Source organism: Rana temporaria, chromosome 7 (genome assembly GCF_905171775.1).
Source record: "Rana temporaria chromosome 7, aRanTem1.1, whole genome shotgun sequence".
In the NCBI taxonomy this organism is placed as follows: domain Eukaryota; kingdom Metazoa; phylum Chordata; class Amphibia; order Anura; family Ranidae; genus Rana; species Rana temporaria.
The window spans coordinates 125,653,549-125,677,824 of record NC_053495.1 but is presented as its reverse complement, the minus strand read 5'-3'; the positions used below and the strand labels follow the sequence as shown (position 1 = coordinate 125,677,824).

The 24,276-nt window shown below is 44.2% G+C and overlaps 1 protein-coding gene across 1 annotated transcript; it reads left to right on the top strand.

Annotated features, from left to right (window-relative positions):
• The first annotated feature begins 10,722 nt into the window (after positions 1-10,722).
• S1PR1 (sphingosine-1-phosphate receptor 1) lies at positions 10,723-24,005 on the top strand. The gene is made up of 2 exons (XM_040359922.1): positions 10,723-10,981; positions 22,005-24,005. The coding sequence occupies exon 2, from the start codon at positions 22,124-22,126 to the stop codon at positions 23,228-23,230; it is 1,107 nt and encodes a 368-aa protein (XP_040215856.1). The 5' UTR covers positions 10,723-10,981; positions 22,005-22,123; the 3' UTR covers positions 23,231-24,005.
• Positions 24,006-24,276: the final 271 nt, after the last annotated feature.

The window sequence follows — 24,276 nt, the reverse complement described above, 5'->3', positions numbered from 1 at the left end:
GTTAAATGTATTGGCAACTCACACGCCAATTCCCTTGATGCTCAGTCACTGCCGGATGACTAGTATCCTGCACATGGCGTGTGGGCCTTCTTTTAACAATGGCAAGTCTACGTAATCTACCTTCCTGCAACACAGTCAGTATTGTTGGGCAGGTGCCCGCCTCACCCAACCAGGCCTGGCCTTTCTGGATTGCTCCATCTGTGAAACTCCAATACTCGGCCCTTTCCGTCACCAACAGTTCCCGATCTTTCACGGGGCCGTCACACACTGCCGGTCAAACAGGTCACCAGTTGCTCTTGGACATGGTCTGGTCACTCCGTCAGGAATTTCCCTCACAGGATGGACAATCCGCACAGGCGTGTATAGGCCCAGGCTTCTCAGGCCTAGGCTCCTGAAGACAAGCCTCAACACAGGCCTCCTTCTTTCTTGAGGAGGCGGTCCAGAGAGAGCGAGCCCAGGACGTCCTCGTCCTTAAATTCCTTCACCCAGCAGGCTATGCGGGGCGCAAAGTATTTTGGGATCGCACAGTTGCACTCTGGACATTGTAGTCTGTCAACTGACCAGGGCAATGGAGTTTTTATCTCCCTGCACTTCAATTCCAAACATTCACTGCTGTACCAGGGTAAAACCAAACAGGAGGTGGCTATGATAACAATTGGCCACTGGAGGGAGCTGAGTTCCTTCTTTATCTGCAAATGGCAGTCTTTTATCCATATCAAAAGTGGCACCTTGCTACACACTCCCCCCACTTAAAGTCTTTGGTCCCCCAAAGATAGCTGCAATTCACAACCTGGTACATGCTTTTCAAATACCCGCGGAAAAACTTTGTTAGTGTACACAGACATGAGCTAAAGTTGCCCTCCACTAAATTCACAGTGGAAGGACCAGGCATATCAACTGTCCTTTTGGTAAAGTAAAAACTGGTTCTTCTGAGCATCCACCCAATTGATTATAAGTCGTGCTGCGTACACACGGTCGTTTTTTGGCATGAAAATAAACAACGTTTTTCAGCATGTCCAAAAAACAAAGTTTTTCCAACTTCATCATTAAAAACGATGTTGCCCACACACCATCGTTTCTGAAAAATGATGAACAAAGTGCAGTGACGTACAACACGTACGACGGCACTCTGAAGGGGAAGTTCTATTCGCCTTTAGGCTGCTTTTAGCTGATTCCTTATTAGTAAAAGACGATTCACGTTTTTTTGTCTGTTACAGCGTGATGAATGTGCTTACTCCATTATGAATGGTAGTTTTACCAGAATGAGCGCTCCCGTCTCATAACTCGCTTCTGGGCATGCGCGGGTTTAAAACGTTGTTTTAGCCCACACACGATCATTTTTTACAACCCGAAAAACTAAGTTTTAAAAAACGACGTTAACAAATGCAACATGTTCGATTTTTTTTTTTTTGTCGTTTTTCAGAAGCCGAAAAAACGATGTGAAGTCCACACACGATGATTTTAAATGACGTTTTTAACCACTCAAGCCCCGGACCAATATGCTGCCTAAAGACCCAAGGGGTTTTTACAGTTCGGGACTGCGTCGCTTTAACAGACAATTGCGCGGTCGTGCGACGTGGCTCCCAAACAAAATTGGCGTCCTTTTTTCCCCACAAATAGAGCTTTCTTTTGGTGGTATTTGATCACCTCTGCGGTTTTTATTTTTTGCGCTATAAACAAAAATAGAGCGACAATTTTGAAAAAAATGCAATATTTTTTTTTTTTTGCTATAATAAATATCCCCCAAAAACATATATAAAAAAAAATTTTCCCCTCAGTTTAGGCCGATACGTATTCTTCTACCTATTTTTGGTAAAAAAAATCGCAATAATCGTTTATCGGTTGGTTTGCGCAAAATTTATAGCGTTTACAAAATAGGGGATAGTTTTATTGCATTTTTTATTTTTTTTTATTTTTTTACTACTAATGGCGGCGATCATCGATTTTTTTCGTGACTGCGACATTATGGCGGACACTTTGGACAATTTTGACACATTTTTGGGACCATTGTCATTTTCACAGCAAAAAATGCATTTAAATTGCATTCTTTATTGTGAAAATGACAGTTGCAGTTTGGGAGTTAAACACAGGGGGCGCCGTAACATTTAGTGTTCACTTAGTGTGTGTTTACTACTGTAGGGGGGTGTGGCTGTAGCACTGACATCATCGATCGAGTCTCCCCAATAAAAGGGATCACTCGATCGATGCGCCGCCGTGTTTACACACTGCTCTCCCCGTTCTTCAGCTCCGGGGAGCGACCGCGATGGGGCGGCTATAAACGAATAGCCGCGCCGTCGTCTCGGATCGCTCCCCGAGGCTTACCGACCGCCGCATGTAGCGGGGGGGGGGGGGGGGTCCCGATCGGACCCCCCACCCACGTCAAGCAGAGGACGTACGGGTACGTACATGTGCCTGTCCGTGCCATTCTGCTGACGTATATCTACATGAGGAGGTCGGCAAGTGGTTAAAAACAGGACAGATAAACTGGTAGAAGATGCCTGGGTAGTTAAACATATTGGCAACTCAAACGCCAATTCCCTTGATGCTCAGTCACTGCCGGATGACTAGTATCCTGCACATGGTGTGAGGGCCTTCAATTAACAATGGCAAGTCTACATGATCCACCTTCCTGCAACACAGTCAGTATTGTTGGGCAGGTGCCCATCTCACCCAACCAGGCCTGGCCTTTCTGGATTGCTCCGTCTGCGAAACTCCGATACTCTGCCCTTTCCGTCACCGACACTGCCGGTCAAACAGGCCACCAGTTGCTCTTGGACACAGTCCGGTCACTCCGTTAGGAATTTCCCTCACAGGTTGGGCGATCCGCACAGGCGTGTAGAGGCCCAGGCTTCTCAGGCCTGGGCTCCCGAGACCAGCCTCAACACAGGCCTCCTTTTTCCTTGAAGAAGCGGTCCAGAGAGAGCGGGCCCAGAACGTCCTCGTCCTTAAATTCCTTCACCCAGCAGGCTGTGCAGGGCGCAAAGTATTTTGGGATCGCACAGTTGCACTCTGGACATTGTAGTCTGTCAACTGACCAGGTCAATGGAGTCTTTATCTCCCTGCACTTCAATTCCCAACATTCACTGCTGTACCAGGGTAAAACCAAACAGGAGGTGGCTATGATAACAATTGGCCACTGGAGGGAGCTGAGTTCCTTCTTTATCTGCAAATGGCAGTCTTTTATCCATATCAAAAGTGGCACCTTGCTACACACTCCCCCCACTTAAACTTTCTGATAAAGGAGGGGTCACTGCTGATAAGAAATTCAGTAATATTTTATATTTACCTGACTATGTAAATGAGAAAATAATTATTATTTTTTTCTTAAGGCCCTGTTTCCACTTTTGCAACCCCAAAGTCGCGCGATTTACAATTCGACTTTGCTATGCGATTTTTGATGCGTTGTCATGGGAACAGTGAAAATCATGTGAGAACAAATACACACCGAAGTTGGAACAAAGTAGTGCAAGAACCTTTTTTGGAGTCGCACCAATTAGAACGGGGACCATTGAAATACATGGGTTTTGACTTGTCATGCGACTTCACATGTGTCAAGTCGCACAACAACTCGCAGTAACAACTCGCAGTAGTGGAAACAGAGCCTAAGTGTTACTAAACCCAGGACCCTGCATTCACTATATCTGGTCTTCCACAGTACACAGAGAATGGAAACGCAATTATTTTAGTAACTATAAACTGCAAAATACCTCTTCTCATCAGCAGTATATAGCAGTCTAATGACTTCTATAGGTGTCCACCTACACCCCTTTGATGTTGAATCCAGGTGATAAATACAAAAAAACCTTGGAGAGAATTGTGAAAAGAGGTTTTGATCTCAACATTCTTAAGAAAAAAGAGAGATCCTTTTTGATCCCTAAATCCTCTAGGATTCCAATCATATACTATCTGCCTAAGGTGCATAAGAGTCTTACTTGCCCCCCGGGACGACCTATAGTAAGTGGAATAGACTCCATTACTTCCCGGGTGGGCAAGTACATTGATCATTTTTTGCAGCCTTTGGTACGGCAGATACCTTCCTATATTAGGGATACTCGTCATGTCATTAACTGCTTGTCTTCCAATAACAATACTTTTGGCTACAATAAATATCCCCCAAAAATATATAAAAAAACATTTTTTTTTCCACAGTTTAGTCTGATATGTATTCTTCTACATATTTTTGGTAAAAAAAAATCGCAATAAGCGTTTATTGATTGGTTTGCGCAAAACTAGCGTTTACAAAATAGGGGATAGTTTTATGGCATTTTTATTAATATTTTTTTTGTTTACTAGTTATGGCGGCGATCAGCAATTTTTATCGTGACTTCAACATTATGGCGGACACATTGGACACTTTTGACACCATTTTGGGACCATTGTCATTTTTACAGTGATCAGTGATATAAAAATGCACTGATTACTGTGAAAATGACACTGGCAGTGAAGGGGTTAACCACTAGTTGGCGCTGCAGGGATTAAGTCAGTACTAGGGAGTGATTCTTACTGTTAGGGGGCGTGGCTACACGTGACATGTCACTGATGACCCATCCCGATCACGGGGAACGGTCATCAGTGACAGTGTCACTAGGCAGAATAGGGGAATTCCGTGTTTACAAAGGCATTCCCCTGTTCTGCCCTTCCCGACCGCAATCGCGGGACTCCCGGGAACATCAAATTCCCGGGACCTGTGGCCGCACTCGCGATGCACGCGGCGGGCGCGTGTGCCCGCTGGGCGTCAAATTTAAAGGGACGTGCCTGTACGCCAATATGCCTGCCCCTGACATGTTCTTGACATATATCGGCGTGCGGCGGTCGGCAAGTGGTTAAAGCACTGTTTTTCATACATAATTGTCATTAACCACTTCAGACCCGCGCTATTGAAAAAGACGTCAACAGCGCAGCGCGTAAACACTGTCCCGGCACATCGCTGAAGAGCCGTTGCATGTACCTGGCGGCCGCGATGTCCGCCGGGTACACGCGAGCGGCGGTGACACAGCAGGTGACAGCAGGGACGTGGAGCTCTGTGTGTAAACACAGAGCTCCACGTGCTGTCAGAGGAGAGGGGACCGATCTGTGTCTCTTGTACATAGGGACACAGCATCGGTCACCTCCCCCCTCCCCCCACACAGTTAGAACACACCCAGGGAATACATTTAACCCCTTCCTCACCCCCTAGTGTTAACCCCTTCCCTGCCAGTCACATTTATACAGTAATTAGTGCATTTTTATAGCACTGATCGCTGTATAAATGTGAATGGTCCCAAATTTGTGTCAAAAGTGTCCGATACGTCCGCCGCAATATCGAGGTCCCAATAAAAATCACAGATCGCCCGGCATTACTAGTGAAAAAAAAAATAAATAAAAAAAATAATAATTCTGTCCCCTATTTTGTAGGCGTTATAACTTTTGCGCAAACCAGTCGCTTATTGCCTTTTTTTTTTAACAAAAATACGTAGAAGAATACATATCGGCCTTAACTGAGAAAAAAAATAGTTTTTTTTAAAAAAAAAATTGGATATTTATTATAGCAACAAGTAAAAAATATATATATTTTTTTTAAATTGTCGCTCTTTTTTTGTTTATAGCGCAAAAAATAAAAACCGCAGAGGTGATCAAATACCACCAAAATAAAACTCTATTTGTGGGGAAAAAAGGACGTCAATTTTGTCTGGGAGCCACGTGGCACGACCGCGCAAATGTCAGTTAAAGCGACGCAGTACCGGAAGCTGAAATTTCGCCTGGGCACGAAGGGGGTTTATGTGCCCAGTAAGCAAGTGGTTAAAATGAAAATATTTGTTTTAATGCTTTTTTGTATATCCTTTGTTGCAGCTCAGTGCTGGTGATCTCCCTCAACCTCTTTGCAGACACTTCATGGATGGGTTTACTGATGTTAGCAAGTAGACCATGCCTGGGTATTGTTTGCTGAGCCACTTGTAGGCTCCATTGTAAACCCGTGTGACAAGATGACAATGCCGAAGGAAGGGACAGGAAATTGTTACCCCATACCAGGAAGTGCCTGAGCAAGAACCTTTGTGGCAGGATTGCTGAGTATTCTAATAATGAAAGCTGCAGATTGGAAATTGCTTTTGAAATAACAATAATATGTTAAAGCGTATATGAAATGTTAGAGATTGGGTTTATACCCTCACCGGCCACTTTATTAGGTACACCTTGCTAGTACCGGGTTGGACCTCCTTTTGCCTTCAGAACTGCCCTAATTCTTCATGGCAACAGGATATTGGAAACATTCCGCAGAGATTTTGGTCCATAGTGACATGATAGCATCACGCAGTTGCTGCAGATTTTTCGGCCGCACATCCGTGATGCGAATCTCCCGTTCCACCACATCCCAAAGGTGCTCTGTTGGATTGAGATCTGGTGACTTTGGAAACCATCGGAGTACAGTGACCTCATTGTCCGAGGACGAGAGGGCCTCCGTGATAGGCGGACACTAAACACAGTGCCTCCTGGGAAGCTGAGTGTTCCGCCTATCACGGAACAGAAGAAGTAGGAGGCGCGGATTTGAAAAATGGACGGGCGCGATTCTGCATGTCTTAGGATAAGGTAAGGGATGTTAGGTTACCGGCGTATAAGACGACCCCCGACTTTTAAGAAGATTTTAAGGGGTTAAAAAGTCGTCTTATACGCCGGAAAATACGGTACTGTTGCCGTTCTATTATCTCAAACCAGTCTGCATATTCTCCTCTGACCTCTCACATCAACAAGGCATTCTTATCCACACAACTGCCGCTCACTGGACATTTTCTCTTTTTCGGACCGTTCTCTGCAAACCATAGAGATCTCAGTAGATCAGCAGTTTTTGAAATACTCAGGCTAGCCCGTCTGGCACCAACAACTACTCCATATTCAAAGTCACTTAAATCCCCTTTCTTCCCAATTCGGATGCTCAGTTTGAACCTAAGCAAGTCATCTTCACCACGTCTAGATACCTAAATGCATTGAGTTGCTGCCATGTGATTGGCTGATTAGCACTTTGTGTTACCAAGCAATTAAAAAGGTGTACCTAATAAAGTGTCCGGCGGTGAGTTTTTAGAGATTGGGTTTATATATACTTTGGGCCGGATTCAGATACATTGGTGTATCTATCCGCGCAACGTAACGTTTCTCAGATATGTTATGCCGCCGTAATTTAGGGCGCAAGTTCCGTATTCAGACAGAACTTGCGCCCTATGTTACGGCGGCATAACGTATCTGTGTCGGCGTAAGCCCACGTAATTCAAATGTGGATGGTGTAGGCGTGTTTTATTTAAATTTACTGTGACCTCACGTATGTGACGTATTTTACGAACGGCGCATGCGCCGTTCGTGAAAAAATCCCAGTGCGCATGCTCGAAATTCCACCGCAAATCGTCATTGCTTTCGACGTGAACGTAAATTACGTCCAGCCCTATTCGCAAACGACTTACGCAAATGACGTAAATTTTTCAAAACTCGACGCGGGAACGACGTCCATACTTAACATAGGATACGCCTCATATAGCAGGGGTAACTATACGCCGGAAAAAGCCTAACGTACACGACGTAGAAAAATGCGCCGGGCAAACCTACGTTTTTGAATCGGCTTATCTACCTAATTTGCATATTCGACGCGTAAATATACGGAAGCGCCACCTAGCGGCCAGCCTAAAATCTTAGTCAAATCTATGCGTAACTGATTCTATGAATCAGGCGCATAGATACGACGCCACACACTCAGAGATACGACGGCGTATCTGGAGATACGCCGTCGTATCTCTTACCTGAATTTACCCCTTTAAGGGCTCATTTACACCAGGCGCAATCTAAAATGCGATCGGGCTGGTGTCCATTGTGTAGGGGAAGTGCTTTGCGCTTTTACAGTGCAAGGCACCGTTTCCTTTTTTATTTCATTTTTTAAAAACTTTATTGAGGTGTTACAAAATGACACCTCATTGTGCTGCTTAACCACTTGGCGCCCAGGGTACGTCATCTGACGTGCTGGGCTTTGTGGTGGTATATCCGGATAATGCTCCCAGCTACAGGCATCATTCAGATATTACCGGTTTCAGCTGGCGATTCCCTTCACCATAAGAACGAACATAGCGGCTGTTCTGCCACTTGATAATTCTTACGGGCAGCGGAAGGGGACATCCCCCCCTCCCGCCGTCCTCCTGTGCTTCTACCGACTCACCTGTGCGATCGGTGAGTCAGTGAGAGGATCCGCCGGCCCCGGATGTTGATCATAGAGATTTCCGGCGGACCAGACGGAGTCTCTATGATCGTTGGAGGCCGGGCACGATGTTGTGACGTCACACCCGGCCTCTGCATTCCCAGCCTAGTGGTGAGATGTGGGGTCTTATTGACCTCACATCTCACTGTAAAGAGGACCTGTCATGTCCTATTCCTATTACAAGGGATATTTACATTCCTTGTAATAGGAATAAAAGTGATCACTTTTTTTTTTTTAAGTGTCAAAGTAAAAAAAATAAGTAAAATTAACAATAAAATGATTTTTATTTTGTTAAAGTGCCCCTGTCCCCGTGTGCTCGCACGCAGAAGCGAACGCATACGTAAGTCCCGCCCACATATTCAAACCACACAAGTGAGGTGTCGCGGCGAACGTTAGAATGAGAGCAATAATTCGTGCCCTAGACCTCCTCTGTAACTCAAAAAATTTAGCCAGTAAAAGTTTTTTTAAAGCGTCTCCTATGGGGATTTTTAAGTTCCGAAGTTTGGCGCCATTCCACGAGCGTGTGCAATTTTGAAGCGTGACATGTTAGGTATCTATTTACTCGGCGTAACTTTATCTTTCACGTTATGCAAAAAAAATGGGCTAACTTTACTGTTTTTAAAACATGAAACAGTTTTTTTCCCTAAAAAAACGCATTTGAAAAATTGCTGCGCAAATACCGTGCAAGATAAAAAGTTTCAACGACCGCCATTGTATTCTCTAGGGTCTTTGCTAAAAAAACATATATATATCTATATATATATATATATATATATATATATATATATATAGTGTTTGGGGGTTTTATGTAATTTTCGAGCAAAAAAATTATAATTTTTACATGTAATGCCGCGTACACACGGTCGTTTTTCTCATGAAAAAAAACGACGTTTTTCAAACTTCATTTTAAAAAACGACGTTGCCCACACACCATCGTTTTTTCAAAATGCTTTAGCAAAGCGCGGTTACGTTCAGCACGTACGGCGGCACTCTGTTCAATTCAAGCTCGCATCATAACTTGCTTCTGAGCATGCGCGGGTTTAAAAACGTTGTTTTAAACGTCGTTTTAGCTACACACGGTCATTTTTTATGACACAAAAAAATACGTTTTGAAGGACGACATAAAAAATTGAAGCATGCTCGAATTTTTTTTTTGTCGTTTTTCAGAAGACATAAAACGACGTTTTCCCCACACACGGTCATTTAAAATGACGTTTTTAAACTGTCGCATTCTCTTACGTCGTCTCTAGTCGGCTTTTTCCGGCGTATAGTTAAAGCTGCTTTTTTGCGGCGTATAGTTAGATTTGCCATGTTAAAGGGGTTTTCCAGCCTTTTTTTAAGTTTATTAAAAGCTGCTGGCTTTTAATAAACAGACACGGCTCCAGCGACGCGCTGGCCGGGGCTCCGCTCCTCGCCCCCCCTCGCCGGCCGGCGTCTTTATTCCTAGTGTGGGCACCCGGCAGTGACAGCTTTCGGCTTCACGGCTGGGCACCCACTGCGCATGTGCGAGCGGCACTGCGCATGCGCGAGCGGCGCGGCGCCGTCCGATTGGACAGGCGCTCGCCTACAGGGAGGGGCTGCAAGAAGGCGATTAAGCTAATCGCCTTTCCAGCCCCTTGGTGGAAGGAGGAAGTGGGACAGGAAGTCCCCTTCTCCTGAAGCCCCCACTCCCCCCCCAAAAAAATTACATGCCAAATGTGGCATGTAGGGAGGCGAGGAGTGGGTTAAGCGGAAGTTTCATTTTTAGGTGGAACTCCGCTTTAAGTATGGCCGTTGTTCCCGCGTCGAAATTAGAATTTTTTCTTTTTTTTGCGTAACTTGTCCGTGAATCGGGATGGACGTAAGTCACGTCTAAGTTTAAAAAATGACGTCCTTGCGACGTCATTTCGCGCAATGCACGGCGGGAAATTTAGAAACGGAGCATGCACAGTTCATTCGGCGCGGGGACGCGCTTCAGTTAAATGAAACACGCACCCTAATCGCCGATTTGAATTCCGCCGCCAGAGATACACTATGCTGCCAATTCTTCCAGGATTCGAACCAGCCAAAAGTAAGTTACGGCGGCGTAGCGTATCTCTGATACGCTGCGCCTATGTATTTCTATGTGAATCTGCCCCTATATCTGCATTCTTACACAATGTATTGTTTTTTTGTTGTTACTTAGGTGTGAATGCACCTTAGTTCTACTTTAATTTGTGATTTTGTAATTGTAAATTAGATCTTGAAACTTGTGGATTATTTACTCTGTTAATTTGTGAAACGTCTGTAATTAAATTTTGGTTGACAGTAAAGATAAAAAAAAAAAAAAGAAAAAAACACTTTACACACAATGCTATTAAATGCTCAATACACAGTAAAGTGTGAACGTGTGTGCTCTCCTCCATGCAATCAATGCAGTGTTTCTGCTGAGAGTGGGAATCCCATTGACCTGTATGTGAGATATATAGAAGAAGCAGAGGGGAGGGCTGGGGGCGGAGCTGGGACTCCCATTTCTCAGCTCACACATCTTCTACTCTCTAGTATTGCCTTCTGGGGAGGACAAGTAGCACCGGACTGACATTGAAAGTGAAGACTCCTTGGAAAGTGTTGAGGACCCAGAGAAGAAGGAATGCTGGAGCCTTATGTACAAGGGAAGAAAGCCTCTGGGATTCCTGCAATGGTCTAAGTGCTCCATGGACTATTTACATCTCAGTTACTGGACAAGAAGGAAAGTGCAGTGTGTTCTCAGTCCCAGCTGTGTGACCACAAGAAGTCTGCAATTGTTGCTCCAAGGTAAGGACTGCGACTACAATCTATGCATCTCATCATAGAACATTGTTCAGAAGAAAGAGTCTGGTGACACTTATTGATGTTTAACTTTTCGCAACATCGCAGTTTTATTGTCCGAAACTCCGTTCACTAGAGATTCTTTCTGCAACTTTTCCTGCCGTAGAAAGAATCTCTTTACATAGAAACTATGCGGCTAAAGCTGCAAGTCTTAGCTGGGGTTCTATGGAAACATAGGGTTCCTCCAGAGGTTATTAGGGGTCCCTTTATTTGGGGCTGATTGACCTTCTATCAGAGGATACTTGCATAGTTCCCGGTTCGTCACTACTTGGCAGAGCCAGTGGCATTCTTACCACTGACTACTAAAGTTAGGGGCATTCTTGCCACTGACCACCAATGTAAGCAGCGTTGTTGCCAATAACCACCAATGTAAGGGGCATTCTTGCCACTGACCACCAATGTAAGGGGCATTCTTCCCACTGGCCACCAATTTAAGGGGCATTCTTGTCACTGACCACCAATGTAAGGGGCATTCTTGCCACTGACCACCAATGTAAGCAGCGTTGTTGCCACTAACCACCAATGTAAGGGGCATTTTTGCCACTGACCACCAATTTAAGGGGCATTCTTATCACTAACCACCAATGTAAGGGGCATTCTTTCAACTGACCATCAATGTAAGGGGCATTCTTCCCACTGACTACCAATGTAAGGAGCTTTCTTCCCACTGACTACCAATGTAAGGAGCTTTCTTCTCACTGACTACCAATGTAAGGAGCTTTCTTCTCACTGACTACCAATGTAAGGAGCATTCTTCCCACTGACTACCAATGTAAGGAGCATTCTTCCCACTGACTACCAATGTAAGGAGCTTTCTTCTCACTGACTACCAATGTAAGGAGCATTCCTCCCACTGACTACCAATGTAAGGAGCTTTCTTCTCACTGACTACCAATGTAAGGAGCATTCCTCCCACTGACTACCAGTGTAAGGAGCATTCTTCCCACTGACTACCAATGTATTGAGCATTCTTCCCACTGACTACCAATGTAAGGCGCATTCCTCCCACTGACTATCAATGTATGGAGCATTCCTCCCACTGACCACCAATGTAAGGGGCATTCTTCCCACTGACCACCAATGTAAGGGGCATGCTTCCCATTAACCACCAAGACTTGAAAATTACTTTAAGGGTTCCCTTGGGGTAAACGATTTTACAAGGGCAGTGCTAAAGTAGGTTACCACTATATTATGGTTATTGGTTCCACAATCTGAATTATTTTCATCTGTATACTATGGTTTGTACATTTGTACAAACAACGCTCGATGGGTGAAATATGCCTATCCTGGAAACCCACACAGACTACTTTATATCAGACACGTCAACTCATCCTTTTCATTTTCTTTAAACACCCAGCAGCAGAGATTTTCCAGCAAGTTGGAAATGTTCTGTGTCCAATAAGAAGCATTTTATCGCCCTCTAGCGCTGCATGACCCGACCCTTCCCTGATGCTCATAGGCAATTTTTTATTTATTTTTTATGTTATAGTGGCCATAGATAGACAGATGTCTTACTTAGATTCACACTTAAATGTGAGCGTTTTCATGAGATTTTGGAGATTGTTTTGGCGCACTTTAGCACGCGTTTTTCAAGTGTTTTCAGACCTGGGCCTTTTGATTTAGCCAAACGAAGGCAAGTTACAATAGGAAGGAGACGGGTGTTATGCCTCGTACACACGATCGGATTTTCTGACGGGAAAACTGCCATGTTTGCTTTTGGTCGGGAAAACCGGCCGTGTGTATGCTCCATAGCAGTTTTCCCGACAGGAAAACTGCGAGCAAAAAAATTAGAACTTGTTCTCTTTTTTCCCGCCGCGATTCTCTGCGTTTTTTTGCTCAGCAGTTTTCCTATGGGAAACACTGCAGTGGAGCATACACATGGCCGGTTTTCCCGACCAAAGCTGTCATGGCAGTTTTCCTATCAGGAAAACCGTCCGTGTGTACACGGGGAAAAGCAACCGAGCAGGTTCTCCCCTCGGTTTTCCCGACCAAAGCTCTCATGACAGTTTTCCTGTCAGGAAAACCGTCCGTGTGTACATGGGGAAAAGCAACCGAGCAGGTTCTCCCCTCGGTTTTCCCGACCAAAGCTCTCATGACAGTTTTCCTGTCAGGAAAACCGTCCGTGTGTACACGGGGAAAAGCAACCGAGCAGGTTCTCCCCTCGGTTTTCCCGACCAAAGCTGTCATGGCAGTTTTCCTGTCAGGAAAACCGTCCGTGTGTACACGGGGAAAAGCAACCGAGCAGGTTCTCCCCTCGGTTTTCCCGACCAAAGCTCTCATGACAGTTTTCCTGTCAGGAAAACCGTCCGTGTGTACACGGGGAAAAGCAACCGAGCAGGTTCTCCCCTCGGTTTTCCCGACCAAAGCTCTCATGACAGTTTTCCTGTCAGGAAAACCGGCCGTGTGTACACGGGGAAAAGCAACCGAGCAGGTTCTCCCCTCGGTTTTCCCGACCAAAGCTCTCATGTAGGGTTGCCACCTCATCCCTTTAAAAAGGAACACATCTGAATTACACAGATTCTGAGGCTAATTTAATGCAGGTAAGGCACCAAGTGAGTTTAATTACCACCTTAATCAGCCACAGAACCTGTGTAATTCAGATGTGTTCCTTTTTAAAGGGATGAGGTGGCAACCCTACTCTCATGACAGTTTTCCTGTCAGGAAAATCGGCTGTGTTTACACGGGGAAAAGCAACCTAGCAGGTTCTCCCCTCGGTTTTCCCGGCGGACTTTTGACCGGAAACGCGATTCAAATCGCTCAGGTGTGAGTTGGGACTCAATGAGCAAGACCCCCCAGGACCTGCGCAGCCACCCCCCCATATTATTACAATAGGCATACATAGTAAAGCTTAATCCCCTTTTCTCCAAGGTCAGTTGGGTTGCTTACTTCCATGAAGTTGTATATAATCAGCCTAACTTTCCCGTAAAGGGGTAATAGCTCATTTACTTGCATTGCTAAATTGTTGGTACACTTGGACCCAGAAAATGAAGCCTAGGGCTAATTAAATCTTGTTTCTACTTGGATTTAACGGCTTGTTTGCAGTCACAGCATTTGCAGAATGCAGAAATCAGTGTAGTGATAGTGAGATAACGGTCCACAACCAGTTAAGTAGCAAAAAGAAAAGCTTAAAGCTGAAGCGGAGCTCAGTATACACACCTGCTCTTCTGTTCCCTTATGTAAATACCACATACTACTTTCCTTTACAAGGTGCAGGGTGCATTTATTTGCATTTTGGCTGATGCCTCCTCTAGCCTTAAGTCCTAATTAATCAACTCAAACTTTCCACCTATTGAAGCCGGCTATAGGAACCCTTTGACTTCTAGAGGTTAGCCTGAGTGTATACACCCCAATCACAACAGACAAAGCCACCAATCTGATCATTGTTAGTAGCAGGCTGTGTGTTGCTTTGATAATAAGTGTTTAGCAATCATTTTAACAAAAAGAGTTTTTCTGACATATTTACAACCAATCCCAATTTTTTGGTGTCACATTCAACAGCTGAATCGGGGAGAAATTCAAACTCCTATGCCACAAATATTTTTTTGCAGATGCTTCATTCTGGATTTGTTTCCAAATCTAAAAAAGAACTGATTGGTTTAAAATTTTTACCAAGCACAGTGAGTGATTGACACTCTTAAATCTTCATAACTTACGATTGGATCATTTACAGTAATATGAACAATACTGTGGGGGTTATTTACTAAAGGCAAATCCACTTTGCACTGCAAGTGCACTTGAAAGCGCAGTGAAGGTGCACTTGGAAGTTCAGTTGTTGTAGATCTGAGGGGGACAAATAAAAAAACAGCATTTTAGCTTGCACATGATTGGATGATAAAATCGGCAGAGCTTCCCCGTATTTCAGAGCTTCCCCTCAGATCTATAGCGACTGCACTTCCAAGTGCACTTGTACTGCAAAGTGGGCTGCCTTTAGTAAATCAACCCCCGTGTGTCATCTTTTACGTTTGTACACTGCCTGACTGATTGTCATGTCAACGCTAAAATGATTTGTACCAAAAAACGTTTTTGGATGTGCCTCGGTATCTTACACTTTTTTTTTGGCACATTAAAGAAATGACAAAAAAGACGAATGCGGAGAACACAGCCTACCCAAGCTTTGTACTCCATGCATAGCTGTAGCCCACCCTGCTTGTTAAATTGTCCCTAATCTGTTCTAACAAAAACAATTGTTCCCCCTCATGAGAACGCCGACCCAGTATATTGATGAATTTCACTTGATTTGATTTCTAAGATATCTTTGGCATTTGTCCTTTAACAGCAGCCATCCCTATGGAAAGTCAGCATGACATTGATTTACAAGAGACCCCAGCTAAACATTAGCTGATACCTTTGCTCAGTCATTACTATGTAATGTAAATACACCACGGCGCGTGATTTATTTATGTAGGAGTCATTTTACTCAGTAATGGCTGATTGATTGCTGTTGTATGCAAACCAGATATATAAGGAAATGGTTGTTAACAATCCCAAAAAGGATCATTACGTGATGGCTTTTGACATTAGGTACTAGTCGGAGTTCTGAAAAATTCTTCATTTGCACCGTCTTGGGACTGTAACAATGCACAGTGTAACCTGACATATACAATGTGGTAATGGCAGGGGCGGACTGACAACTCATGGGGCCCCCGGGCAAAAGGAGATTATGGGGCCCCCGGGCAATTGATTATGGGGCCACACACATACCTCCCAACTGTCCCTGATTTCGAGGGACTGTCCCTGATTTGGAGCAATGTCCCTCTGTCCCTCATTCTCCTCATTTGTCCCTCATTTTGGTCTGATCTATACAGATGTATATAAAATGTACTTTTTATCTATCAAAAAGTGTTTCCCAGTGCTAAACCTTTCATCTGATTTGAAAATGACTGCATTTGTTAATTCCAAAAGCCAATATAAAGAAATAGTAGAGGTAAAAAAAGCACTTGTGGGTTTAACCAATCTTATTTTTTTGTACAATTCTCCTTTAAGGGGGCGTGGCAAGGGGTGTGTCCTATGCCTACATACTTTTGCTGATAGGTGTCCCTCATTCCCATCTCAGAAAGTTGGGAGGTATGCCACACAGTATACACACATACAGTATACATACACAGTATACACACACAGAATACACATACACACAGTAAGGCACATTTCAGGGACAGATGTAAAAAAACACAGATTTTTACATACTGTCCCTGGTTTTACTGAGGCTGGCAACCCTGATGGGGCCCCCTAGTGGCATGAGGCCCTCGGGCAGTGCCCACGTGCCCAAATGGTCAGTCCGCCCCTGGCACATGGGTATACTCACCTGGTTTATATTACTTAGTACTTGGCTTACTGCAAGGGGATTACCCCTACCTTACTTGGCTCTAATATCAAAGAAATACAATAATTTATAAAATCCCTATAGAGTCCCTGGCTCTAGCCTCCATTCTACTCCAGTCACTAACATCGCAGCATAGCGATTGCATGCATTTTATTCTAATTTACTCATAAATACGAATTCTGTACAGTACCCCAATGTACCTCTGAACTCCACATCAAACACATGGGGGGGGGGATTTACTAAAACTGGCACACACAGAATCCGGTGCAGCTGTGTATAATAACCAATCAGCTTCTAGGTTTTAGCCCCCGTTCACATTGGTGCGATTTGACATGCGATTTGACATGTCAAAGTGCATGCCAAATCACAGCCTATTACTGGCAACAGGACTCTGCCAATTGCTGATTTCAAAAAGTAGTTCCTGCACTACTTTTGGCAACTTCTATAGAAAATCTGCACAGATGTCTTTCAAATTGCCCCTGAAATCGCACTGAAATGCAGGTTTGATAACGTGCAAATACAGCTGGGCGATTTGAAAGACATCTGTGCAGGTTTATGCACAGATGTCTATAGAAATTGTCCCCAAAGTTTCCAAAAGTAGTGCAGGAACTACTTTTGGAAATCAGCATTAGGGACAGTGCCGTTGCCAGCAATAGGCTGCAATTTAGGGTGCATTCAGTGTGAACGCACCCTAATTGTCAAAATGTAGACAAAAACTCACCCTACCGCATGATTGTAGAATGATGAGCTGAATAACGGTGCTCAGGCTTGTTGTGTCCCATAAACATCAAAATAGGAAGACATTCCGTCAACTCGATTGCTTCTTCTTAAATCATTATTGAGCACTAACAGCAGTGCGACATCTAAAGTGCTAACACGTTTCGGCCAGAGCCTTCCTCTGTCCGAAGACTCTGGCTGAAGGCTCTGGCTGGTAAGAAGTTCCGGCAACTCGATTGCTTCTTCTTAAATCTTTATTGAGCACTAACAGCAGTGCGACATCTAAAGTGCTAACACGTTTCGGCCAGAGCCTTCCTCATAGCATGCTATAAGGAAGGCTCCACATGTTAGCACTTTAGATGTTACACTGCTGTTAGTGCTCAATAAATATTTAAGAAGAAGCAATCAAGTTGTTGCCATTTCTTGCTATCCTAATTGTCAAAGCTTAATTGAACAAGCTGAGGTTGGAAGCTGATTGGTTAATATGCACATCTGCACCAGATTCTGTGCGCACCAGTTTTAGTAAATCTCCCTCTTGGTCAAAAGTGAACCTGTTCTTTGGGCAGCATAGGTAATACAACAGGTTCACTTAAAGCGGGAGTTCACCCATAAATGTTTTTTTAACCTTAGATGGATGCTCATTTAGTCTAGGGGAATCGGCTAGTTGTTTTAAAATCCGAGCATTACTTACCGTTGTAGAGGGCGATCTTCTCCGCCACTTCCGGGTATGGGTCTTCGGGACTGGGCGTTTCTGCTTGATTGACAGTCTTCCGAAAGGCTTCCGACGGTCGCATCCATCGCGTTACGAGTAGCCGAAAGAAGCCGAACGTCGGTGCGGCTCTATACTGCGCCTGCGCACCGACGTTCGGCTACTTTCGGAAAATCGTGACGCGATGGATGCGACTGTCGGAAGCCTTTCGGAAGACTGTCAATCAAGAAGGAACGCCCAGTCCCAAAGACCCATACCCGGAAGTGGCGGAGAAGATCGCCCTCTACAACGGTAAGTACTGCTCGGATTTTAAAACAACTAGCCGATTCCCCTAGACTAAATGAGCATCCATCTAAGGGTAAAAATAGCAATTTACCGGTGAACCTTCACTTTAACTTCTGACCCTCCCCCCATGGCCCTGCTACTCAGCTGGCCTGCTGGTGCGAAAAGAAGAATCTCTTTATAAGTTGCTCTGAAAGTTGTGAGAATAAAGCAAAGGTAATTAGGAGGGAACAACAACTTGTGGATTTTTTTTTTATGGACAAGGCACAGATTCCCTTTAAAGCGATTCACTAGAAATGCATAGATTGACAGTGATGGAGAGAGATGGCAAGGCATTATGTGATTGGAGGAGGGGCAGATGAATGGCACGATCTCCCCTCCTCCAATCACAGAACGCTTTGTACTCTATGAACTAAATACAAGACGTTTTTGAATGGCTGAGATGGAGAGTGAGTCACCCACCATGAGAATGTACTAAACTTTCTGAAAGTTTAATACATACAGTGGTGCATGGGCTTCAGGGCCGTAGGAGGTTTCCAGCAGCACAAACATTAGCTGTATTTTATTCTTATAAATAAACCATCAAAATATTGTTTTTCCCAGTTCAGCTTTAGGCTCCATGCACACTGAAGCTGATAAACTGCAGTTTATTGGCGTTTTGGCTTTTTTTTTTAAAGCCCATAAACTGAACTCTATGTTAGCCTATGTGCCCATGCACACCTGGGAGTTTTTTTTGTGTTAATGAGCTTTGGAGTTTATTGGCTTTTTTCTGAACGCCCGAAATTTGCGTTCAAAGTGCCGTTGAAAAACGCAAAACGCTGAAAAACGCAAACAAACGCTCAAAAACGCTGGCGTTAGCTTTTTTTAGCGTTTTTTTAATCCATAAAAAAAACCGCTAAAAAACGTTGAAAGGCTCCCTGCAAAGCTACTGGCTTTTTTTTTAGCGTTCATCAGCTTCAGTATGCATGGAGCCTTAACCTATAAATTGATCACAGAAGACCAGAGAATTTTCTGTTGCTACTTTAACAATGGAGCAGCATATTATATTAATAACAGAACCAACAGAACCCAACTGACCTGCGACTATAAGCCACGTAATTAGCTCCATGTCTGCCTTTATTTATGGGACTGCTAATAGAAAATAAAGCTCCTGCTATAATAATGTCATGCAGGTCAGGTATGCTAAAGGTATAAACATATTCAGGAGATCATTGGTTCTTATTACAGTAGTCTGTGCCTCTCGGACACTTTTCCAGTATGTGTCCTCTGGATTCGGAACAAATTGTACTCTTTCAGTTCTAGTTCTTGCTGGCTTCATTTCCTTTCTTCCAGCTCACAGCTTGCTGTTAGCCAAGCTTTACCGCTCTACTTGCGCAAAATCAGCCTTGCTTCACAGGCTGAATGCTTCCTCTATAGTATAAGTTGACTGCACACATCTACTGAACAAAGTGACACTACAGGGGAAGCTCCCCAGCTCATCATCAGAAGGCTTTATATAACACATCACCTTTCCTGATGTCAGATCAGGTGCGTTTATATGGATGCAGGTGGTTTTGTGTTACCTGCAGTCAGAGGAGATCCACATTGATTAATAACAGCGCCGGCCATTCTTTCTATCAATGTACAGTTATTATGAACCAACTGCATAAAAGCTTATGGTTACATCCACATATTACAGACATTTACTAAAATTGGTGCAGTTATACATAGTAACCAATCAGCTTCTAACTTCAGCTTGTTCCATTAAGATTTGACAATAATACCTAGAAGCCGATTGGTTACTCCGTGCTCCTCAACGGAGCCGCTGATGTCAGCGGTGACATGCCCGCTGACATCCGACCCACCAAAGTGTGACGGAGGAAAAACCTACTTTTCCATCTGCCTGGCAGATCGGATTGGGTGAACACGGACAGATGGTCCGTGTTCATCCGATCCCCCCTATAGGGGAGAGCGGAGAAAAGACAGGGCGGTCCCTGCACAGTGTGCGGGGACCGCCCTGTCATCCGCCGGCTCAGCGGGGATCAACGGAGCGATCCCCGCTGAGCAAGCGGAGGTTCACGGGGCGGATCATTACTGATCCGCCCTGTGTGAAAGGGGCCTAACTAGTCTTAAAAATGCCCCCCCCCCTCAACACCTATGCTGACTTACCTGTGTAAGAAAGATCTAATGTATATACTTACTTATTTTCAGACGGCTCCATTCATGTAATCGCCTGGGTCAGCCAGCGGCAGCTGCAGGTGAGGGGAGGGGGGGGGGTGCCTGGGAGTGGTGACATCACACATAGGATCCCACGGCCCATCCATTGTTGTCAGTCTTTCCTCTCCCCTGCAGCTACCGCTGACCAGACCAGAGCGGGCTGAAAATAAGTAACTACATTACATCTTTTTTACACAGGTAAGTCAGCATAGGTGCTTGTCAGAGGTACTAAGACTAGTTAGGTTTATCCTGGAATTCTACTATAAGGCCTTGTACACACGACCGAGAAACTCGACGGGCGAAACACATCGTTTTGCTCGTCGAGTTCCTTGTTAGGCTGTCGAGGATCTCGGCGAGCCAAATTTCTCCATTCCCGTCGAGGAAAAAGAAGACATGCTCTCTTTTTGGCTCGACGAGATCCTCGACAGTTTCCTTGTCGAAAAGTGTACACACGACCGGTTTCCTCAGCAAAAAAATAAAAAAACAGCAAGTTTCTTGCTGGTTTTTCCTGAGAAACTCGGTCGTATGTACGAGGCTTCACTCTTGTGTGTATGCGAGGGTCATCCAAGCCCAGCCAATCAAGATGGCTGAAGATACTGAATCTGAAAGAAGACCAGATGAAGATGTTGGCACTAGAGAGCATTCTCTCGGGTGTTGCTTTGATCGAAGGGAGGTAAGTATTGGCAGATTTAGTTCCACTTTAGGAATATTGTAAAAAATTGGACTGTTTGTGTTGGCTGTAGCATCTAGTCAGCGTTTGTCTACTTTTAGCTGGTCATAGACTGTGAATTTTGACCAGTTCCTGATGAAGTTGCCAAATTCGATCCGTAGATGGTTCTTTAGGCACCCTCCCATCTGACATTATTTGATCCGAAAATCGAAGGAGCCAGGTAGAAGATAGTTGGCCAACCAGCGTCTGCATTTAGTTAGATGCAGGCACAGTTTGGGTGTTCTGCCAGCAGGAGATTGGTCCATCCATGCTGTTTAGCATGGATGAAGAAATCTGTTAAGCCTCGTACACACGACCAAGGAACTCGACGGGCGAAACACATCGTTTTCCTCGTCGAGTTCCTTGTTAGGCTGTCGAGGAACTCGACAAGGCAAGTTTCTCCATTCCCGTCGAGGAAAAAGAAGACAGGCTCTCTTTTTGGCTCGACGGGATCCTAGACAGTTTCCTCGTCGAAAAATGTACACATGACCGGTTTCCTCTGCAAAAAAAAAATCCCAGCAAGTTTTTTGCTGTTTTTTGCCGAGAAACTCGGTCGTGTGTACGAGGCCTGAGATTCATGCCTTGTACAACCTTACGTATTGCTATAGACACACTGACACTGGCTGGCCAAACATCCTACAAACCCTGTAAAATCTCCTTCAATTTCTGTATCTAAACAATCTATTTCCCTTATATTTGTTCAGGTAGGTGTTCACACTACATTTTTAGTAATTCTAAAAGTGATTCATATTGTAACATGTATGGCTGCTTTATGTATGAGCCCAGATTGTATGTTGGATATAGTTACAGTTTTATTTTTGGTAGCAAGGTAATGTAAATAAAAAGGAATTACAAAAGGAAAACAAAAAAGTGTAATAAAATAGATGTTTATTTGATTTAAGGTAATGGAAGGTTCTAAAGAAATCATAATAGTTTTTTTTAATATAATATTGCAAACGCTAAAGCTGCAAAATACATTCTTACTGCATGAACAAAATGAGAACAATCTAACCAATATGTAATTATGTGGTTTTAGGAATGCGAGTATAGTCATATACGCCGAAGAAGGAATCTCAGCAACTGGAGCTTCATTTGAACACCACATCTGACATCTAGTGTTGATTTCAAGGAACTACACCGACTGCAACTGCCAAAATGATGGCTCATAACGACTCTTTCGGTGACAGTATTATTATATTGCATTATAATTACACTGGGAAGTACAAGCATCCTACCAAGAATGGTCTGAAGTCAAGCTCTATTATATTTATAATTATCTGCTGCTTCATTATATTGGAGAACATTCTTGTACTTCTAACCATCTGGCGAACCAAGAAGTTTCATCGTCCAATGTATTACTTTATTGGCAACTTGGCACTTTCGGATTTATTAGCTGGAGCTGCTTACACCGCCAACATTCTACTTTCTGGTTCAAATACGTTCAAGTTGACACCAATTCAATGGTTTATACGGGAAGGAAGTATGTTTGTTGCTCTATCTGCTTCGGTCTTCAGTCTCCTGGCAATTGCTATTGAGCGCTACATCACCATGTTGAAGATGAAGTTGCACAATGGTAGCAAAAGCTCAAGGTCCTTCCTTCTGATTAGTGGCTGTTGGCTTGTGTCTTTATTCCTCGGAGGTCTACCAATTATGGGCTGGAACTGCTTGAAGAAAATGGAAAATTGCTCCACTGTTCTTCCCTTGTATCATAAACATTATATTCTCTTCTGTACCACCATTTTCTGCATATTATTGATGGCTGTTGTCGTCCTATACGCCAGGATCTACTTCTTGGTAAGAACACGGAGCAGAAGTCTGACCTTTAGGAAAAACTGCGCCAGAACAAGCAGGAGTTCAGAGAAGTCCATGGCATTGCTTAAGACAGTTATTATTGTCTTAAGTGTCTTCATTTTATGTTGGTCACCACTCTTTATTTTCCTCTTGTTGGATTTTGGCTGTGAAGTTAGAGCTTGTGAGGTTCTTTTTAAGGCTGAATACTTTTTGTCCCTTGCAGTTCTTAACTCTGCCACAAATCCCATCATTTATACCCTGACCAACAGGGAGATGAGACGTGCCTTCCTAAAAATGGCAGTGTGTTGTCATGGCTCCATTCTGAACGCAGGGGCAAAAGTTAAAAGGCCAATTATCACAGGAATGGAGTTCAGTCGAAGCAGGTCGGACAATTCTTCTCACCCACAAAAGGATGAGGTGGACTACCCAGTGACCCTACTGTCCTCTGGCAATATGACTTCCTCCTCCTAACACATGGACAGCAGACGTGGGTATGATAAGCTGCTGTAAGTGGACATGGCCACCTAATGGAATATCTCCTTAACCTCTGGAGAATGCTAAGGACATGCAAAGTCCAGACAAGTAGCATTAGTTTTGAATGGAGATGCAAAGCACTTGACTGAAAAGGAAAATAAGGAGTAAACAAACTGCATAAACTAGACAGATGCTTGTGGAACACTAGTCTTGCCTGGAAGGATGTGAATTTCAATGAACCATATTTTAATGAAGTGGATCTTTACCTGTGCTTGCAGTGCTACCATGCAATCTAATAACACTTACCGAAAGTGCATAGGACACTTAGTTATTAAACTTTCTCTAGAAGAGACATTCTGGGCACTTGGTTTATTCTACATACTTCTATACTCTCATCTCTCTCGAAATATGTTCTAAAAGTTTGAGTCAACATGAATTCTCTGACTCTGAAAGAGTGTAGTTTACGCTTTTCTAATTTCAGTTCTGAAGGCATACACCCAGATCAGAAGTTAAAGTAGAAGTCTGGTCAAAATCTAATCTTAAGCCTTCTCCCACCCCCGTTCTAAGTCCTATACTAACTAGCCTGTAGAGTAGAGATGTGTATACTTACCTATTCCCTGGGTGCTCCAGTCCACCTGATCTCCCCAGCAGCCGGGTTCAGTGAAGCGGAGAGATTGCTGACCAAGGCTGAAACTCCTGAATGGTGACATCACCCATAGGCTTACTATGGGCAGGGGTGGACTGAGCATTGAGTCACTCGGGCACTGCTCGAGGGCCCTATGCCACTAGGGGGTCCCATCAGGGTTGCCAGGCTCAGTAAAACCAGGGACAGTATGTAAAAATCTGTTTTTTTTTACATCTGTCCCTGATATGTCCGAAACCGACATGCTTTTGATGTGCAAATCCTGAGATTTTAGCTGCCCCGCCTCTGCACTGACTCCTGACATGGTGGCCATCTGTAAGTCCAGGGGCCCCATAATCTTCTATTGCCCGGGGGCCCCATGAGTTGTCAGTCCGCCCCTGACTATGGGTCATTGTTTGTC

What these genes read in the sequence shown, in the direction of transcription:
- S1PR1 (XM_040359922.1), top strand. Translation starts at nt 22,124, where the DNA reads ATGATGGCTCATAACGACTCTTTCGGTGACAGTATTATTATATTGCAT.